At 41.7% G+C, this 20,025-nt stretch overlaps 1 protein-coding gene across 1 annotated transcript in view; it reads right to left on the bottom strand.

The window, feature by feature from the left end:
* Window positions 1-20,025, bottom strand: part of LOC126267936 (ankyrin-3-like) — a 227,418-nt gene that overhangs the window by 11,680 nt on the left and 195,713 nt on the right. The window contains exon 7 of the mRNA XM_049973247.1: window positions 18,484-19,170. Within this exon, the coding sequence (XP_049829204.1) occupies window positions 18,484-19,170 (687 nt within the window). The remainder of the gene's footprint in view (window positions 1-18,483; window positions 19,171-20,025) is intronic.

The raw sequence follows: 20,025 nt of genomic DNA, 5'->3' as shown, positions 1-20,025 counted from the left end.
TAGAATAGGTATTCTTTGTATATAGTAGTATGTAATATGTGCCTCAGAGCTACTGAAGCTGACATAGGTAAATTTTAGTAACGTGATAAAAAGATTTTTCTTCTTTTTGTATGATGTATATCGGAGGTGACGCAGGACTCTAAGAGGTAGACTAAACGATTTTCAGTGCTCAATAACTTTGTATTTCTTTACATAATGTGTAATGATTTTTTCAGAGCCTCAGACGGTGGCGGAGATAACTTTTCAGGATATTTTATGAAATATTTTGTTCTTTGTGTACAATAGCTTATTTGTGTGAAGGCAAGCAGTAAATTTAATTTTCTGAAAGAGAGTTAAGAAAGAGTAATATTTTGAGTCACCAGAATTTGTAACAATAGCGTGCTTAATTATTAATACAGATTTTGGAAAAAGTATTCTGTGGTGGTGCCAATTTTGGGTACTGTTGATAATTTTTTTGAGGGAAACAGTTATTTCACCTTTTACTGTGAGGATTAGTATTAAATGCAGCTACTGTAAAGAAAATGTTAAATTGTAATGAAATATTAATTTGTCTGAGAAAGAACTTTTTTGAGTAAAGTGAAAAGAAAAAATTGTGAAGGACAACAAAGTCTTGGAATTTTTTTTAGTAAAAATAAGGTCCATCACAGCTGCTGTTTAGCCAGTCAGTTTCCTGACGATGACGATGGTGGTGAATATCGTCGAAAGCTCGAGGTTTTACCAAGATTTGACGCGGCAAGAAGTCCGAGAATATTTTATTCAACAGTGCCGTCGCGAAAGACTTCGTTCTCATACTGCTTTTGAATTGGAGAGCAGCAGTAGCGAACTAAACTATATATGTGTGTTAGGTTAGGATGGAGATATTAAGCAGGGACACTTAGGTGTACTGTATTTTGCAGGTGCGAAAAAACAGTTCAGAACCTGATACAAGACAGAGAGAACCCCAATCTATAACTGAGAGCTGGATTATGTACCCCAGTGACAAGAATGTAATGCTGCCCATACGTAAGTGTTGAACCGAAGAAATTAAAATCCATTTTGCTGCATCATACACAGTTATCAGAAACCCTAAGTTTTGTAAAAAAAAAGTGTTAAGTAAAAGAGACGACCCCCATGTTGAAGTGAAGATATTGTTAAAGTCAGAGATGACCCCCATATCGAGGTGAAGAAAGCAGAGTATTGAGTAATTGTTCTAGTTTAAATTGAAAGTGAAAGATTAAGAACTTTTGTTCAGGAAAGATTGTAGTTTGAAGAAAAGTTCCATGTAGATATTTTACTTATTCAGTTTTGGGAAAAATATTCAAGAGCATAATTTTGTGAGAAGAATGTGATTTTGGAGAAAGTATGTATGTTGCGAGTGAAGGGACATCGAGCAGACGCCGTTCTGAGGTAGGTGTATTTTAATTTGCAGCCTGCACAGTGACAACGACGAACAAAGACACGCGAAAAAAAAGGTAAATAAACAGCCACGCCGCAACACGTTTCTGATCCCACCAAACACAGAGCATTGTCTTCTTTCCAGAGCGATTTGGTCTTGCGGTGGATATGTGAAATTTCTTTGGTATCTGGCGAGCAGCATTTCACAAGCAGTCTTTCGATTTGCTTGCTGTCATTCATGCAGTTCATGCGGAACCCATTTTTCCATTTTCTGCGCCTTTCCCATAGCTTTCAATCGAAGAGAAACGGCTTTCTGCCTCACATTCAATTGTTCCGCGAGTTCCTGTTGAGTTTGAATATCATCTGCATCCAATAAGGCCTACATTCGTTGTCTTTTAACTTTTTCGGTAGTTTCCCGCCCTCGTCGTTTCTCGCGTCAAAATCGCCACTTTTGAATTTATTGAACCACTCGAAACACTGTGTTTTCCCAAGAGCATGTTCGCCAAAAGCTTTGACCAGCATTCGACGCGATTCTGCAACAAATTTCTTCACATGATAAAAGAAAACCAATGCTGTCCGCAAATCGTAGTTAGTAGGCACAAAACTCGATATGTTTAAGGGTTTGAAACAGATTCCGATGTATAGAAATTGGGTTACTGTGTACTGACATTCGTCCACAGCTTTTGCAGGAAGCAGATGGGTCTGGAGAGGCGGTCTCATGGGCCCTACACTGACGGCTAGCACCATCTGTAGGGACATTCCGGTTTCACACTTCCACACCTGGTGGTGATGCGGAGAAAGCGTGGCAGCCTGCGGCGTCAGCCTCGAACTCGGCGCTGCTTCCAACAGTGGGGTGTCGACACATAAGAAAAGTAACAGAAGGCCGCAGCTCAGAAGTGCATGTGAGGGGTAGACGTGGGTCACTGTAGTCACATCGGCACTAAATTTCGCCAAAATTACGTCCAGCGTCGTCGTGGACACGTCACACGTTTGGAAGGTCGTCACACCTCCTCATACACATTTCACCCCCAACTGTGACGCCTCTGCGATGGAGGTCAGAAGCGCAGCACCCAGCGCTGAAATCAGCGGCTTGCTTAAGGGTGGCCGAGGAAAAAATTTCAGATACACCACCACTCAGAATCGTCACGGAAAGCCCTCAGGAGGTGGTATAAGGCGCGTCAATGAAACCACTCCTTCCCTTAGGACCACACAGTTCACAAAATAGTGTGATGGTTAATGGGACGACGTTATTGACAACTATCGACTGATCCCATTGGACGATTCAACCATAGTCTAAGGTCACCGCGGGGCTGCAACCCCACTGAACATCATCTGACCTATCTACAGCGTAGTGTGGCCGCAATTTCTGCTGTGTTACATAGGTTGGAACCACTAGACATCTTTCAAAACCATTAGAGGAAATTTGTATGTGATTCGAAGTAGACAAGAGTGTTTATGTATCTTCAGCCATTTTGTTCCACGACCTCCTGAGGCATGATCATGGGGGGCTGCAACACTAATACATCCGGGAATATAACAGAAAAGACAAATCCCTCCCCCAGTGTGATAACACTCTGAGCACCACCCATGCACCTTTATCTAGCACATTAAAAATTTACCTGTCATAGACTTCGATAAGCCATTCAACTTCAGTGCCACTCTACCGCGTCAGGGCCGCGTTCTGTTGAGGTGTGGCGCTTTACATCGCTCCTCCCTAGAGCCTGTATCGGGAGAATGACTCATGCGTGCACAGTTGCAGATGGTCTGAATCTGGTTCAGCCAAGTACGTCGTTCTAATTTTCATCTGCTAGAGGACAGTAGCGACAGGGATAAACAGAAAGAACTATAATGTAGTTAAGAATTTTGAACACCAGAGTCCAGTAGTGCAGAGAGACTTTCATGAAACAGGTCAATAGAATTTTTTTGTGAAGTCTACACCTACATAAATACTCCGCAATCCACCATACGGTGCATGGTGGAGTGTACCTCGTACCACAACTAGCATCTTCTCTCCCTGTTCCACTCCCAAACAGAACGAGGGAAAAATGACTGCCTATACGCCTCAGTTCGAGCCCTAATCTCTCTTATCTTTGTGGTCTTTCCGCAAAATGTAAGTTGGCGGCAGTAAAATTGTACTGCAGTCAGCCTCAAACGCTGGCTCCCTAAATTCTCCGAGTAGCGATTCACGAAAAGAATGCCTCCATTCCTCTAGAAACTCCCACCCGAGTTCCTGAAGTATTTCCGTAACACTCGCGTAATGATCAAACCTACCAGTAACAAATCTAGCAGCCCGCCTGTGAACTGCTTCTATGTCCTCCCTCAATCCGACCTGATAGGGATCCCAAACGCTCGAGCAGTACTCAAGAATAGGTCGTATTAGTGTTTTATAAGCAGTCTCCTTTACAGATGAACCACATCTTCCCAAAATTCTACCAATGAACCGAAGACGACTATCCGCCTTCCCCACAGCTGCCATAACATGCTTGTCCCACTTCATATCGCCCTGCAATGTTACGCCCAAATATTTGATCGACGTGACTGTGTCGAGCGCTACACTACTAAAGGAGTATTCAAGCAGTAAGGGATTCTCTTTCCTATCCATCTGCATTAATTTATGTTTATCTATATTTAGAGCTAGCTGCCATTCCTTACACCAATCACAAATCCTGTCCAAGTCATCTTGTATCCTCCTACAGTCACTCAACGACGACACCTTCCCGTACACCACAGCATCATCAGCAAACAGCCGAACATTGCTATCCACCCTATCCAAAAGATCATTTACGTAGATAGGAAACAACAGCGGACCTACCACACTTCCCTGGGGCACTCCAGATGATACCCTCACCTCCGACGAACACTCACCATCAAGAACAACGTACTCGGTTCTATTACTTGACTATTGCGTACGAGAGGTGCAGAGCCACAGAGATGGCCTGAGTCTGTTCAAATTTTTTTATACAAGGATTCTTGGCAGTATTTGCCAATAATTTAGATACTTTATAAAAGGTGTGTCTAAGGTGTTCTGCTGGGGCCACAGAAACTGGCGTATAGGATTTTCAGTCTGTTGCCACCATATGGTAAATTTGTATATAGGATAAATCTGAGGACTTTGGTCAAGCCACAGATGATGGCAAGGATATTTTTCAGAGATTTTATAAGAACTTCCTATAGAATAGGTATTCTTTGTATATAGTAGTATGTAATATGTGCCTCAGAGCTACTGAAGCTGACATAGGTAAATTTTAGTAACGTGATAAAAAGATTTTTCTTCTTTTTGTATGATGTATATCGGAGGTGACGCAGGACTCTAAGAGGTAGACTAAACGATTTTCAGTGCTCAATAACTTTGTATTTCTTTACATAATGTGTAATGATTTTTTCAGAGCCTCAGACGGTGGCGGAGATAACTTTTCAGGATATTTTATGAAATATTTTGTTCTTTGTGTACAATAGCTTATTTGTGTGAAGGCAAGCAGTAAATTTAATTTTCTGAAAGAGAGTTAAGAAAGAGTAATATTTTGAGTCACCAGAATTTGTAACAATAGCGTGCTTAATTATTAATACAGATTTTGGAAAAAGTATTCTGTGGTGGTGCCAATTTTGGGTACTGTTGATAATTTTTTTGAGGGAAACAGTTATTTCACCTTTTACTGTGAGGATTAGTATTAAATGCAGCTACTGTAAAGAAAATGTTAAATTGTAATGAAATATTAATTTGTCTGAGAAAGAACTTTTTTGAGTAAAGTGAAAAGAAAAAATTGTGAAGGACAACAAAGTCTTGGAATTTTTTTTAGTAAAAATAAGGTCCATCACAGCTGCTGTTTAGCCAGTCAGTTTCCTGACGATGACGATGGTGGTGAATATCGTCGAAAGCTCGAGGTTTTACCAAGATTTGACGCGGCAAGAAGTCCGAGAATATTTTATTCAACAGTGCCGTCGCGAAAGACTTCGTTCTCATACTGCTTTTGAATTGGAGAGCAGCAGTAGCGAACTAAACTATATATGTGTGTTAGGTTAGGATGGAGATATTAAGCAGGGACACTTAGGTGTACTGTATTTTGCAGGTGCGAAAAAACAGTTCAGAACCTGATACAAGACAGAGAGAACCCCAATCTATAACTGAGAGCTGGATTATGTACCCCAGTGACAAGAATGTAATGCTGCCCATACGTAAGTGTTGAACCGAAGAAATTAAAATCCATTTTGCTGCATCATACACAGTTATCAGAAACCCTAAGTTTTGTAAAAAAAAAGTGTTAAGTAAAAGAGACGACCCCCATGTTGAAGTGAAGATATTGTTAAAGTCAGAGATGACCCCCATATCGAGGTGAAGAAAGCAGAGTATTGAGTAATTGTTCTAGTTTAAATTGAAAGTGAAAGATTAAGAACTTTTGTTCAGGAAAGATTGTAGTTTGAAGAAAAGTTCCATGTAGATATTTTACTTATTCAGTTTTGGGAAAAATATTCAAGAGCATAATTTTGTGAGAAGAATGTGATTTTGGAGAAAGTATGTATGTTGCGAGTGAAGGGACATCGAGCAGACGCCGTTCTGAGGTAGGTGTATTTTAATTTGCAGCCTGCACAGTGACAACGACGAACAAAGACACGCGAAAAAAAAGGTAAATAAACAGCCACGCCGCAACACGTTTCTGATCCCACCAAACACAGAGCATTGTCTTCTTTCCAGAGCGATTTGGTCTTGCGGTGGATATGTGAAATTTCTTTGGTATCTGGCGAGCAGCATTTCACAAGCAGTCTTTCGATTTGCTTGCTGTCATTCATGCAGTTCATGCGGAACCCATTTTTCCATTTTCTGCGCCTTTCCCATAGCTTTCAATCGAAGAGAAACGGCTTTCTGCCTCACATTCAATTGTTCCGCGAGTTCCTGTTGAGTTTGAATATCATCTGCATCCAATAAGGCCTACATTCGTTGTCTTTTAACTTTTTCGGTAGTTTCCCGCCCTCGTCGTTTCTCGCGTCAAAATCGCCACTTTTGAATTTATTGAACCACTCGAAACACTGTGTTTTCCCAAGAGCATGTTCGCCAAAAGCTTTGACCAGCATTCGACGCGATTCTGCAACAAATTTCTTCACATGATAAAAGAAAACCAATGCTGTCCGCAAATCGTAGTTAGTAGGCACAAAACTCGATATGTTTAAGGGTTTGAAACAGATTCCGATGTATAGAAATTGGGTTACTGTGTACTGACATTCGTCCACAGCTTTTGCAGGAAGCAGATGGGTCTGGAGAGGCGGTCTCATGGGCCCTACACTGACGGCTAGCACCATCTGTAGGGACATTCCGGTTTCACACTTCCACACCTGGTGGTGATGCGGAGAAAGCGTGGCAGCCTGCGGCGTCAGCCTCGAACTCGGCGCTGCTTCCAACAGTGGGGTGTCGACACATAAGAAAAGTAACAGAAGGCCGCAGCTCAGAAGTGCATGTGAGGGGTAGACGTGGGTCACTGTAGTCACATCGGCACTAAATTTCGCCAAAATTACGTCCAGCGTCGTCGTGGACACGTCACACGTTTGGAAGGTCGTCACACCTCCTCATACACATTTCACCCCCAACTGTGACGCCTCTGCGATGGAGGTCAGAAGCGCAGCACCCAGCGCTGAAATCAGCGGCTTGCTTAAGGGTGGCCGAGGAAAAAATTTCAGATACACCACCACTCAGAATCGTCACGGAAAGCCCTCAGGAGGTGGTATAAGGCGCGTCAATGAAACCACTCCTTCCCTTAGGACCACACAGTTCACAAAATAGTGTGATGGTTAATGGGACGACGTTATTGACAACTATCGACTGATCCCATTGGACGATTCAACCATAGTCTAAGGTCACCGCGGGGCTGCAACCCCACTGAACATCATCTGACCTATCTACAGCGTAGTGTGGCCGCAATTTCTGCTGTGTTACATAGGTTGGAACCACTAGACATCTTTCAAAACCATTAGAGGAAATTTGTATGTGATTCGAAGTAGACAAGAGTGTTTATGTATCTTCAGCCATTTTGTTCCACGACCTCCTGAGGCATGATCATGGGGGGCTGCAACACTAATACATCCGGGAATATAACAGAAAAGACAAATCCCTCCCCCAGTGTGATAACACTCTGAGCACCACCCATGCACCTTTATCTAGCACATTAAAAATTTACCTGTCATAGACTTCGATAAGCCATTCAACTTCAGTGCCACTCTACCGCGTCAGGGCCGCGTTCTGTTGAGGTGTGGCGCTTTACATCGCTCCTCCCTAGAGCCTGTATCGGGAGAATGACTCATGCGTGCACAGTTGCAGATGGTCTGAATCTGGTTCAGCCAAGTACGTCGTTCTAATTTTCATCTGCTAGAGGACAGTAGCGACAGGGATAAACAGAAAGAACTATAATGTAGTTAAGAATTTTGAACACCAGAGTCCAGTAGTGCAGAGAGACTTTCATGAAACAGGTCAATAGAATTTTTTTGTGAAGTCTACACCTACATAAATACTCCGCAATCCACCATACGGTGCATGGTGGAGTGTACCTCGTACCACAACTAGCATCTTCTCTCCCTGTTCCACTCCCAAACAGAACGAGGGAAAAATGACTGCCTATACGCCTCAGTTCGAGCCCTAATCTCTCTTATCTTTGTGGTCTTTCCGCAAAATGTAAGTTGGCGGCAGTAAAATTGTACTGCAGTCAGCCTCAAACGCTGGCTCCCTAAATTCTCCGAGTAGCGATTCACGAAAAGAATGCCTCCATTCCTCTAGAAACTCCCACCCGAGTTCCTGAAGTATTTCCGTAACACTCGCGTAATGATCAAACCTACCAGTAACAAATCTAGCAGCCCGCCTGTGAACTGCTTCTATGTCCTCCCTCAATCCGACCTGATAGGGATCCCAAACGCTCGAGCAGTACTCAAGAATAGGTCGTATTAGTGTTTTATAAGCAGTCTCCTTTACAGATGAACCACATCTTCCCAAAATTCTACCAATGAACCGAAGACGACTATCCGCCTTCCCCACAGCTGCCATAACATGCTTGTCCCACTTCATATCGCCCTGCAATGTTACGCCCAAATATTTGATCGACGTGACTGTGTCGAGCGCTACACTACTAAAGGAGTATTCAAGCAGTAAGGGATTCTCTTTCCTATCCATCTGCATTAATTTATGTTTATCTATATTTAGAGCTAGCTGCCATTCCTTACACCAATCACAAATCCTGTCCAAGTCATCTTGTATCCTCCTACAGTCACTCAACGACGACACCTTCCCGTACACCACAGCATCATCAGCAAACAGCCGAACATTGCTATCCACCCTATCCAAAAGATCATTTACGTAGATAGGAAACAACAGCGGACCTACCACACTTCCCTGGGGCACTCCAGATGATACCCTCACCTCCGACGAACACTCACCATCAAGAACAACGTACTCGGTTCTATTACTTAAGAAGTCTTCGAGCCACTCACATAGTTGGGAACCAATCCCATATGCTCGTACCGTAGTTAGTAGTGTGCAGTGGGGCACCGAGGCAAATGCTTTCCGGAAGTCAAGGAATATGGCATCCGTCTGATACCCTTCACCCATGGTTCGCAAGATATCATGTGAAAAAAGAGCGAGTTGCGTTTCGCAGGAGCGATACTTTCTAAAGCCATGCTGATGCATGGGCAGCAACTTCTCTGTCTCAAGGAAATTTATTATATTGGAACTGAGATTATGTTCGAGAATCCTGCAACAAACCGATGTTAAGGATATTTGTCTGAAATTTTGAGGATCCGTCCTTCTACCCTTCTTACATACAGGCGTCATCTGCGCTTTTTTCCAGTCGCTCGGGACTTTACGTTGGCAAGAGATTCGAGATAATTGCAAGCTAAGTAAGGAGCCAGTGCAGTAGTGCTCTTGGAATCCCATCAGGACCTGGCGATTTATTTATTTTCAACCCATTCAGCTGCTTCACAACCCCAAGGAGGTCTATCTCTATGTCCTCCATACGGGAATCTGTACGAGACTCAAACGGTGGTATGTTTGTACGATCCTCCTTCGTGAAAGATTTCTCATATGCTAAACTTAAAATTTCAGCTTTCGTTTTGCTGTCTTCCGTTGCCAGGCCAGACTGATCAGTGAGTGACTGGATGGAAGCCTTCGACCCGCTTACCGATTTTACGTAAGACCAGAATTTCCTTGGGTTCTCAGCAAGATCTTTTGCTAAGGTATGACGGTGGCAGTGGTTGAATGATTCGCGCGATGCTCTTTTTACAGCAGGACGAATCTCTACTAACTTTTGCCTGTCCTCATTCTCCCGATTCTTCTTGTACCGCGAGTGCAACTGCCTTTGCTTCCTGAGCATTCTCCGAATTGCGCTGTTAAACCATGATGGGTCTTTTCCGTCCGTAACCCACGTTTTCAGTACATACTTGTCCAATGCGTGATTTACAATCTGTTAAAAATTTCCCCATAATTCTTCCACATCCATCGTACCGGAAGTAAATGTAGTCGATTCATTTTGTTCTGTTTGTTTCTGGAAGGCTTTTTTAAATTTGCGTTTCCAAAGTTTTGTATATGTTTTTAACAGTGCGAATGGTGCGTGAATGTGGTCTAAAGTAAATGTGTAGATCATTGGTCTATTGAAGAACGCTGTGCGAACTAGTGTGAGAACATTTTAAGACAGTGTGAATGCTGAATACGGGGAATTTTGTATCATAATATGGTAATTAAGTTTATGGTAGAAGAAAAGCTAATTCGAGTGCAAATGAAAACAGTTAATAACGTAAAGTAAAAAGAAAATATCAGAATGTTAAATATTTATTTTGGTAAAAAGTTCAGTGCGATAGTGTGTTATTTGTTAATTGGTCAATCATGAAAAGAGCGGACTAAAGCGAGATAGTAATGTTTTTCTATTGGCCTCAAAGAAAACTGACCGATCAGAACGGAATATTCTTCGCGCGTCTTTTCTCTTAGAGATGCAGACTGCTTACAGCAGTCTAAGGGAGTCGGAGCCAAGTCTTTCAGTGGTACAGTCGTACTTAGTATGGGCTCCGAAGGAAGCTATAATTTGCCAGTTTTATTTGTACTATATGTTTCAAAAGTGTTTTAAAGTGAAAGCATATTTATTTCGGTGTGGTTTTTTTTTTTTTAGAAAGTATGGATTTTTTAAGAAATTTTGTGTATCAGGAAAAACAGTAACTGCGCGTGGAATATTGAGCAGATCGATGACTAAAAACTTGAGAGCGTTACACACCAATAAACTTAACAGAATGACGAGCATTTTCATTCAAAAACAATCCATGCTTTGTAGCTGTTCAGATATCGGCAAATACGTTACCATAAACTTTCTAACGTGAATGAAAGAGTTTGTGCATGGCTGTGTTAAGATTAGCACGGGCTTGGCAGTGAACGTGTGCATCTCAAGGTTCAGAATGTACCGAAATTTTACCGGCGATCTGCTGCAACGAGTTCACAGGTAGGTGCAGGTAATGGACGAACGTAACCGCGCTGCCGCACTATGAAACAGGAACTCATCACCTCGTGAGCTGATCACTTCTTCTTACAGTGGGATAAATATCCTAACGTTTGTGGTGGTTTATCTGAATGTTATTTGTTGTCTTTCAAATTCTGAAGGTGGCAGGGGTAAAATACAGGGAGCGAAAGGCTATTTACAATTTGTACAGAAAACAGATAGCAGTTATAAGAGTCGAGGGGCATGAAAGGGAAGCAGTGGTTGGGAAAGGAGTGAGACAGGGTTGTAGCCTATCCCTGATGTTGTTCAATCTGTATATAGAGCAAGCAGTAAAAGAAAGAAAAAAATTCAGAGTAGGAATTGAAGTAAATGGAGAAGAAATAAAAACTTTGAGGTTCGCCGATGACATTGCAATTCTGTCAGAGACAGCAAAGGACCTGCAAGAGCAGCTGAACGGAATGTACAGTGTATTAAAAGGAGGATATAAGATGAACATCAACAAAAGCAAAACGAGGATAATGGAATGTATGCGAATTAAGTCGGATGATGCTGAGGGAATTAGATTAGGAAATGAAACAATTAAAGTAGTAAAGGAGTTTTGCTATTTGGGGAGCAAAATAACTGATGATGGTATAAGTAGAGAAGATATAAAATGTAGTCTGGCAATGGCAAGGAAAGCGTTTCTAAGGAGAGAAATTTGTTAACATCGAGTACAGATTTAAATGTCGTTTCAGAAAGTATTTGTATGGAGTGTAGCCATGTATGGAAGTGAAACGTGGACGATAAATAGTTTGCACAGGAAGAGAAATGAAGCTTTCGAAATGTAGTGCTACAGAAGAATGCTGAAGATTAGATGGGTAGATCACATAACTATAAAATATAAAAATTAAAAATGTTAAGTGTCATGTAATATCTTGTATAGACACCTTTTATTAACCTGACAGTTTCCACATCATTACGAAATGTCGTATTGATTATCTATGGAACAAGTACTAATCTAATCTAATCTATGTCAAAAATGAAAAACAGAGATGTACATACAATAAAGAACGATAGCATTTATCACTAAGAAAATGGTAAAAATGAAGCCTCAGGGCCTATTCCCACATTCAACCTGCACACGATCAAATTGTGTTCCTAACAGCAGAAACTGATACAATGTACTGTGCAATCAGTAATTCCATAAAAGGCAACAAATTATTTCATAGTAACATTAACAGTTCCTTATACCAAGAAAAGAAGCGAATGTACTGTTAAAGCAGAATACCCCCTTTCGTGAAAAAGTTTTTTTTTTTAAATAAATAACCCTAAAACGCCTCTAGAGAATACAAGGTGAAAGTGGTACGTTAGCAGCTCAGGCTAAAGCCAGTTAAAAGAATCATCTTCAAATAAATTATAAGTCCCTAATCATTGAGAGAAAGCTGGTACAGTACAGTTACTTAAATCTAAAACTCTAATAAGCAAGATGTTGTGAGGGAAAGGATCAAATTTTGAACGAGAATGCAGGGCGTTAAAAACACAAGAGAACTTCAGTTGCTTGTTCTAATTGGTGGCCTGAACTACTGTGCTTAGCCCAGTCCCCACGCCATGACACAAGTTGACAAACAAGAAGGCAACGCATAGCACCTCCAGGTGCCGGCACCCTTCAGGCTTAGAAAAGTCGACCGGAAGCTGAGACAAGTTAGTGCTGCTTACAAAAGGTACTAAATAAGTGAGGGCCAAAGAAGCGGTTTAATTATAATTATAAATTAAGTCCTCACGAGAACATACTTAAAAGTAACTACTTATCTTTAACTATCGTAACAAAGATCTCTACTCAGGAAAGGGGAACATGACAGTTAAAGTTTTAATCAACTGGCAAGACACATTTTTAATCAGGGGCTCAGCGACAAATTCAGCCAATAATTGTCAGGTCAGCAAGCCGTTTGTTGGCGTATATTACACTAAATCAAGAAGGGGCGACTTTACCTCTACAGAGCTGGAATCAAACAGATTCTCAAGCCCATTAGCTGCTGACCCAACACTTTAAGCAAGGAAATATACAACACAGTTTGCATACGTATTAGACATACAGCGTTTAAATCCACTACCCCGAAAATAAAAAAGGCAACTGCTAAAATAACGTGCAGCAGAAAATACAACTAGTAAATTTGTTTGACTGCAGACTCAGGTGTTCATATGGTTAATTAAACATTTCAGTTCAATCAGAATTTCACGTAGCCATACATGAAAAAATTCAGACCCAGTTACACCACAAAATTGTTTAAAGAATAGTAAAGGACTAAACTTCATTTAACAACCCTCTTATTAAAAACGGTTGGTCACCAACCTTTAAATAAAACAGGGCACCCTCACAGTAATCATCAGTTCAATAAAAGGATAAATACCATTAGTTACATAACTGCCTTCAGCCACTGTAACTCGACTTAAGCGACCACATAAGACATAAATAACGCAGAAAACTACTCTCAGAGAGGCGTTGAAAGGCACAAACATACTGTTAATAAAAATTACTAATAAATAAAAACGGGCTCAGTCAGAAATCACACTAAATTCAGCGCTTCAGGAAGTCGAGAAGACCAGACAAAGCCAGAAGCTCTCGCAGTACGACCACTGTGCATGAAAGGTGCAAAAGGCGAAGGCAAGTTGAATATTGTAAGAGCAGTATTAAATATCCAGTCACAAACAGCACTGAATCGCCTGAATAACAAACCAGCAGACGTCAAGACGAATGGAATTCATGTAACAAGACACCATCCACCGAAAACGCTTTGGTCGTCGCCACTACAATGACCCAAGAAATATAGCCGCCGCTGGTTTTCTGGGTCGCTGGTTGTACCGGTCAGTCATGCCCAGCTGTTCACTCACTTCCGTCCTCCTGGCTCCCTCCACTCTCTGCCACCTTCTCGATGCAGCGACAGAGATGTTGCTTCACAAGGAGAAGCGATACGCACAGGGAAATGTGGCGCCATGGACACATACGACTATGGAAAGCAAACAAGATGGTGACAGCAGTAATAGAGGCTTCTTATAATTTCAGTACTTACATTCTTTGCTGTTGTTATAGTGTCTGCTGCTGTGGCTGTGCTAATAGCAACAGCTATAAAGATAACTGTGATCTGTTTATGATTTCAAGGCTCAAGTAGATGGCACAATGATAACATTTTGAGTGGACTGGCTGTTATTGCATCAATGGTTCACTTATTCCTAAGCATTCAAAAGAAACGGTCAAGTGTGTCTGAATTCCTAAAAGACCAAACTGCTGAGATCTTCGGTCCCTGAACTTACACACTATCTAAACTAACGTATGCTAAGAACAACACACAAACCCAAGCCCGAGGGAGGACTCGAACCTTCGGCGGGAGGGGCAGTCCAATCCGAGACAAGGCGCCTCAAACCGCACAGCCACTACGCTTTGCTCGCCACACACACTCATGGCACTCATAATGACATATTCGTAATTTGGCCGTTTCAAAAAGTTTCAGGAATCTACAAAAATGCTTATGAATTCCGAATGGCATAAAGATATAGTTGAGATATCAAATAATTTTGTTAGTCTAAGGACAAACAAGATCAGGAATGTAGAAGAATTCTTCAATAAGAATCTTGCAAAATTATTAAAAATTAATCGTGATAATAAGAAATCAATAGTTTCTCGGTTATTGTTTTCTGCATTATATGACATACCTTTAAAGAAAAAAGTAAATTCAGATGCTGCATATGATGATTTATTGCTGTTTAGATTACAATCAGGTCACGAAACTATGTGGAAAAATTTTGAAAGTGCCCCAAAAGGTGCCACTTAAACCTACGCAAAACGATAGTTTTATGTTATGCAATATCCTACAGACTATGTGTCAGTGGGAACATTTTATAGTTTTCAAATAAAATCATTTGAAATTGGATGTTGTAACTTGTGATGTTGTTGTTGTTGTTGTTGTGGTCTGCAGTCCAGAGACTGGTTTGATGCAGCTCTCTCTGCTACTCTATCCTGTGCAAGCTTCTTCATCTTCCAGTACCTACTGCAACCTACATCCTTCTGAATCTGCTTAGTGTATTCATCTCTTGGTCTCCCTCTACGATTTTTACCCTCCACGCTGCCCTCCAATACTAAATTGGTGATCCCTTGATGCCGCAGAACATGTCCTACCAAGCGATCCCTTCTTCTAGTCAAGTTGTGCCACAAACTCCTCTTCTCCCCAATTCCATTCAGTACCTCCTCTTTAGTTATGTGATCTACCCATCTAATCTTCAGCATTCTTCTGTAGCACCACATTTCGAAAGCTTCTGTTCTCTTCTTGTCCAAACTATTTATCGTCCATGTTTCACTTCCATACATGGATACACTTCATACAAATACTTTCAGAAAAGACATCCCGACACTTAAATCTATACTCGATGTTAACAAATTTCTCTTCTTCAGAAACGCTTTCCTTGCCATTGCCAGTCTACATTTTATATCCTCTCTACTTCGACCATCATCAGTTATTTTGCTCCTCAAATAGCAAAATTCCTTTACTACTTTAAGTGTCTCATTTCCTAATATAATTCCCTCAGCATCACCTGGCTTAATTCGACTACATTCCATTATCCTCGTTTTGCTTTTGTTGATGTTAATTTTATATCCTCCTTTTAAGACACTGCCCATTCAGCTCAATTGCTCTTCCAAGTCCTTTGCTGTCTCTGACAGAATTACAATGTCATCGGCGAACCTCAAAGTTTTTAGTTCTTCTCCATGGATTTTAATACATACTACGAATTTTTCTTTTGTTTCCTTTACTGCTTGCTCAATATACAGATTTAATAACATTGGGGAGAAGCTACAACCCTGTCACACTCCCTTCCCAACCATTGCTTCCCTTTTCTGCCCCTTGACTCCTTATAATTGCCATCTGGTTTCTGTACAATTTGTTAATAGCCTTTCACTCCCTGTATTTTGCCCCTGCCACCTTCAGAATTTGAAAGAGAGTATTCGAGTCAACATTATCAATAGCTTTCTCTAAGTCTACATATGCTAGAAACGTAGGTTTACCTTGCTTAATCTATTTTCTAACATAAGTTGTAGTGTCAGTATTGCCTCAAGTGTTCCAACACTTCTACAGAATCCACTGATCGTCCCCGAGGTTAGCTTCTACAAGTTTTTCCATTCATCTGTAAGGAATTCGCGTTAATATTGTGCAGCTGTGACTTATTAAACTGATATTTCGGTAATTTTCACATCTCTTAACACCTGGTTTATTTGGAATTGCAATTATTATATTCTTCTTGAAGTCTGTGGGTATTTCGCCTATCTCATACACCTTGCTCACCAGATGGTAGAGTTTTGTCAGGACTGGCTCTCCCAAGGCCGTCAGTAGTTCTAATGGAATGTTGTCAACTCCCGGGGCCTGGATCCGACTCAGGTCTTTCAGTGCTCTGTCAAACTGTGCAGCCCTCGTCTTTTTACCTACTTGATCCCTTGCTACCTTCACTATTTCATCTCTCAAAGCTACTCATTCTTCTTCTACTGTATTTCTTTCCCCTTTCTTGTCAATCGTTCGCTAATTCTTTCCCTGAAGCTCTCTACAACCTCTGGTTCTGTCAGTTTATCCAGGTCCCATCTCCTTAAATTCCCACCCTTTATCAGTTTCTTCAGTTTTAATCTGCAGTTCATAACCAATAGATTGTGGTCAGAGTCCACATCTGCCCCTGGAAATGTATTACAATTTAAATCCTGGTTCCTAAATCTCTGTCTTACCATTATATAATCTATCTGAAACCTTCCAGTATCTCCACACTTATTACATGTATACAACCTTCTTTCGTGATTTTTGTACCATGTGTTAGCTATGATTAAATTATGCCCTGTGCAAAATCTACCAGGCGGTTTCCTCTTTCATTTCTTACGCCCATTCCATATTCACCTACTACGTTTCCTTCTCTTCCTTTTCCTACTATCGAATTCCAGTCTCCCATGACTATTAAATTTTCATCCCCATAACTACCTGAATAACTTCTTTTATCTCATCATACATTTCATCAATCTCTTCGTCATCAGCGGAGCCCGTTGGCATATAAACTTGTACTTCTGTGGAAGGCGCGGGCTTCATGTCTAGCTTGGCCACAATAATGCGTTGACTATGTAGTTTGTAGTAGCTTACCCGCAACTGTATTTTTTTATTCATTACTAAACCTATTCCTGCATTGCCGCAGTTTGATTTTGTATTTATAACCCTGCATTTACCTGACCAGAAGTCTTGTTCCTCCTGGTACGGAACTTCACTAATTCCCACTACATCTAACTTTAAGCTATCCATTTCCCGCCCGCATCTCGTGGTCGTGCTGTAGCGTTCTCGCTTCTCGCGCACTGTTTCCCGCGTTCCATTCCCGGCAGGGTCAGGGATTTTCTCTGCCTCATGATGGCTGGGTGTTGTGTGTTGTCCTTAGGTTAGTTAGGTTTAAGTAGTTCTAAGTTCTAGGGGACTGATGACCATAGATGTTAAGTCCCATAGTGCTCAGAGCCATTTGAAAATTTTATCCATTTCCCTTTTTAAATTTTCTGACCTACGTGCCCAATTAACTTGTGGTACTGAATCAAAAGTGCGAATAACCTTATTTTAAGACATTTTAAGGAGATGAAAATGATTAATTCAGAGAACTGGGTGTACTAAGGAACCAACTGGAAATGAGGTAAGTGTTACGAAAAAATAAATGCTGGGAACATATAATCATGTTTTGTTATAATTATATTGTCAGCTTGTTTATATTTATAACATTGACCAGGTGCTAAACTAATAGAAACAATCAGCAGATAAAAATGTTCCCAAAATTTCTAAAATGTTTTGTCCCTACAGAGACGAAGACCCGCGAGCACCCCTGATTAAATCTTATGAAGTCATTAACATGTGTTTATTTTTAACATATAACACTGCATTTTGGATACCCGTATTGTGTTCCAAACCTCCGGTAATGAATATTGTCATGGCAGGTCGTTAAAATACAACGAACAGCAATGGTGGCAAACTACTTTCAATGAACACAACTGAACTGTTTCTGTTTCTGTGGACGATCCTCCAACCAAGAAAACGTGCTGCAGCGTTAAGAAAGCCTGCAGCCAGTGACAAATTTCGTTTACACTGCATACCATTTACCACACCTCACAATTATTCTTCAGTCCGTAACCACTGTTGTGGCACCTGACGATATGTACTAAATAAATAAGTGGCGCTCCTTGCTGGAAATTGAAGTGCAACTTCCTGGGTAGTACATACTTACTTTCCCAGAATCACCAAATTCGCCGCACCACTTCAAAATCACAGTCATGACTAAGCATTATCTTCTGCAGTGAGAGGGACATTCAATTTTGGTATAAGTCAGGTGAGATACCCAAGTCTGAAATTGGTATGTGATGCTGTAAACATCAAAATACAGCACTGCACATATACAGCCAGGCTGCCACCCCCACCCACTAGAGTATGGTTTAAGGAACGGCTGTGTTGCGGTAGCTTGCCTCATGTCAATTACATAAGTTAGGATGTATCTCCCATTTTAGTCTTGTTTTGATGTGTACTACCTCGATATGGCGACCAAAAGTGACTACAAGCTTGTCTTTTAAAAACAAATAAATCATGTAGTGAAGCTGTTTTTGTTTCAAGATTTTTTCTGAACTGGCAGCAACCTTAGTATGTCAGTCAGGTCCTGCCCAGCGTCCTTCCCGACGAAGTCCAGCGGGGTCCTCCCGTCATCGGTCCTCGCCCTCCGGCTGGCCCCCGCCTCCAGGAGCGCAGCTGCCGCGTCTCGCTGCCCGCCTAGCGCCGCCAGATGCAGCGGAGTCAGTCCACCCTCAGCCCTTACGTTGGGATTGGCAGACGACGCCACCAGAAGCCGCACCACAGCCGCACTGCCCTTTAACGAAGCCAAGTGCAGAGGCGTCACCTGCAGCCAGGTGTTCCTGGTCCTAGCGTCAACCTCCACGCCGCTCTCCACCAGCGCGGTCACTGCCTCTGTGTCGTTGCTGCCCGCCGCCAAATGCAGTGGCGTCACTCCGCCCTCAGCCATGGCCCTGGGATCGGCGGAGGATGCCAACAGCGCCCTCACCACAGCTGGGTGGCCCGATAATGAAGCCATGTGCAGAGGCGTGATCTGCAGAAAGGTGGTCAAGGTGTCCACTTGCGCACCGCTCTCCACTAGATACTTCACCGCCTCCACGTGCCCCCCGTATGCTGCAAAGTGAAGGGCAGTTATACCGAGCCAGTCCCTCGCCCCCACGTCTGCTCCGATCTCCAGCAACCTCTGAATCTCCTTCACATACCCCTTCTTAGCTGCATTGATCAATCTCCAGCGCTTCCCCTCTCCAGAAAGGCACCTGCAGGCAAAAGAGGTATTATCAATGTTATCACTTTTTTGTCCGAACACAAATTTACAATGAAGACAAAAAAACCACAAGCAGAGCTGTCACCAGTTCTAAAACACATATTTACAGTGGCAAATGACTAATTTACACTTCCTCCCATGATAACCAGTGGGGAAGTCCCCGTATTTTACAGTACAGATGTACAGCATCATCTTCTTAAAATCCTTCATCCATTTTTGATAAAGAATTCCTACATTCCATCTACCAAGAAATTCAGTGCCACATTTTGTCAGTTATATTGTCGACAATGAGTGTCTTTGATATTTCGATGCTATTTTTAGCAGCTGTTACCCTCCACACGAAATGAAGCTTCTGGCACACAATACCATTTTTCTGTGTGCAGCCATGCCGTCTGGGACATGGAAACCTGATGCACAAAACTAATAACATTTTAAGACTTTTGAAGAAATGTTCGGACTTGAAAGCCAGTTATTTGCATATTTCTTCACACAGCCTCATTAAAAAGAGAAATCTACTCTTTGCCAGATAGCCATGCAGTCCAAGTATTTCACATTTGGAAATAACATTACCTCGATTCTCTGCTAATACACAGAAATATACATGTTCTGGCATATGGACACTTATGCAGATAAACATGATTGCAGAATAACAAGCACACACACACAAGAAAGCACACGCACACACACACACACACACACACACACACACACACACACAGAGAGAGAGAGAGAGAGAGAGAGAGAGAGAGAGAGGGGGGGGGGGCTGCACGTATCTAAATGCAACATGAAACCCAGCTCGTAATGAGAGTGATTAATGATTAATGCGTTTGTCTAGATTATCATTCGT

The sequence above is a fragment of the Schistocerca gregaria genome, chromosome 4, assembly GCF_023897955.1.
Source record: "Schistocerca gregaria isolate iqSchGreg1 chromosome 4, iqSchGreg1.2, whole genome shotgun sequence".
Lineage (NCBI taxonomy): Eukaryota > Metazoa > Arthropoda > Insecta > Orthoptera > Acrididae > Schistocerca > Schistocerca gregaria.
The sequence above is the reverse complement of the archived record's forward strand: the minus strand, read 5'-3'. Positions and strand labels throughout refer to the sequence as shown.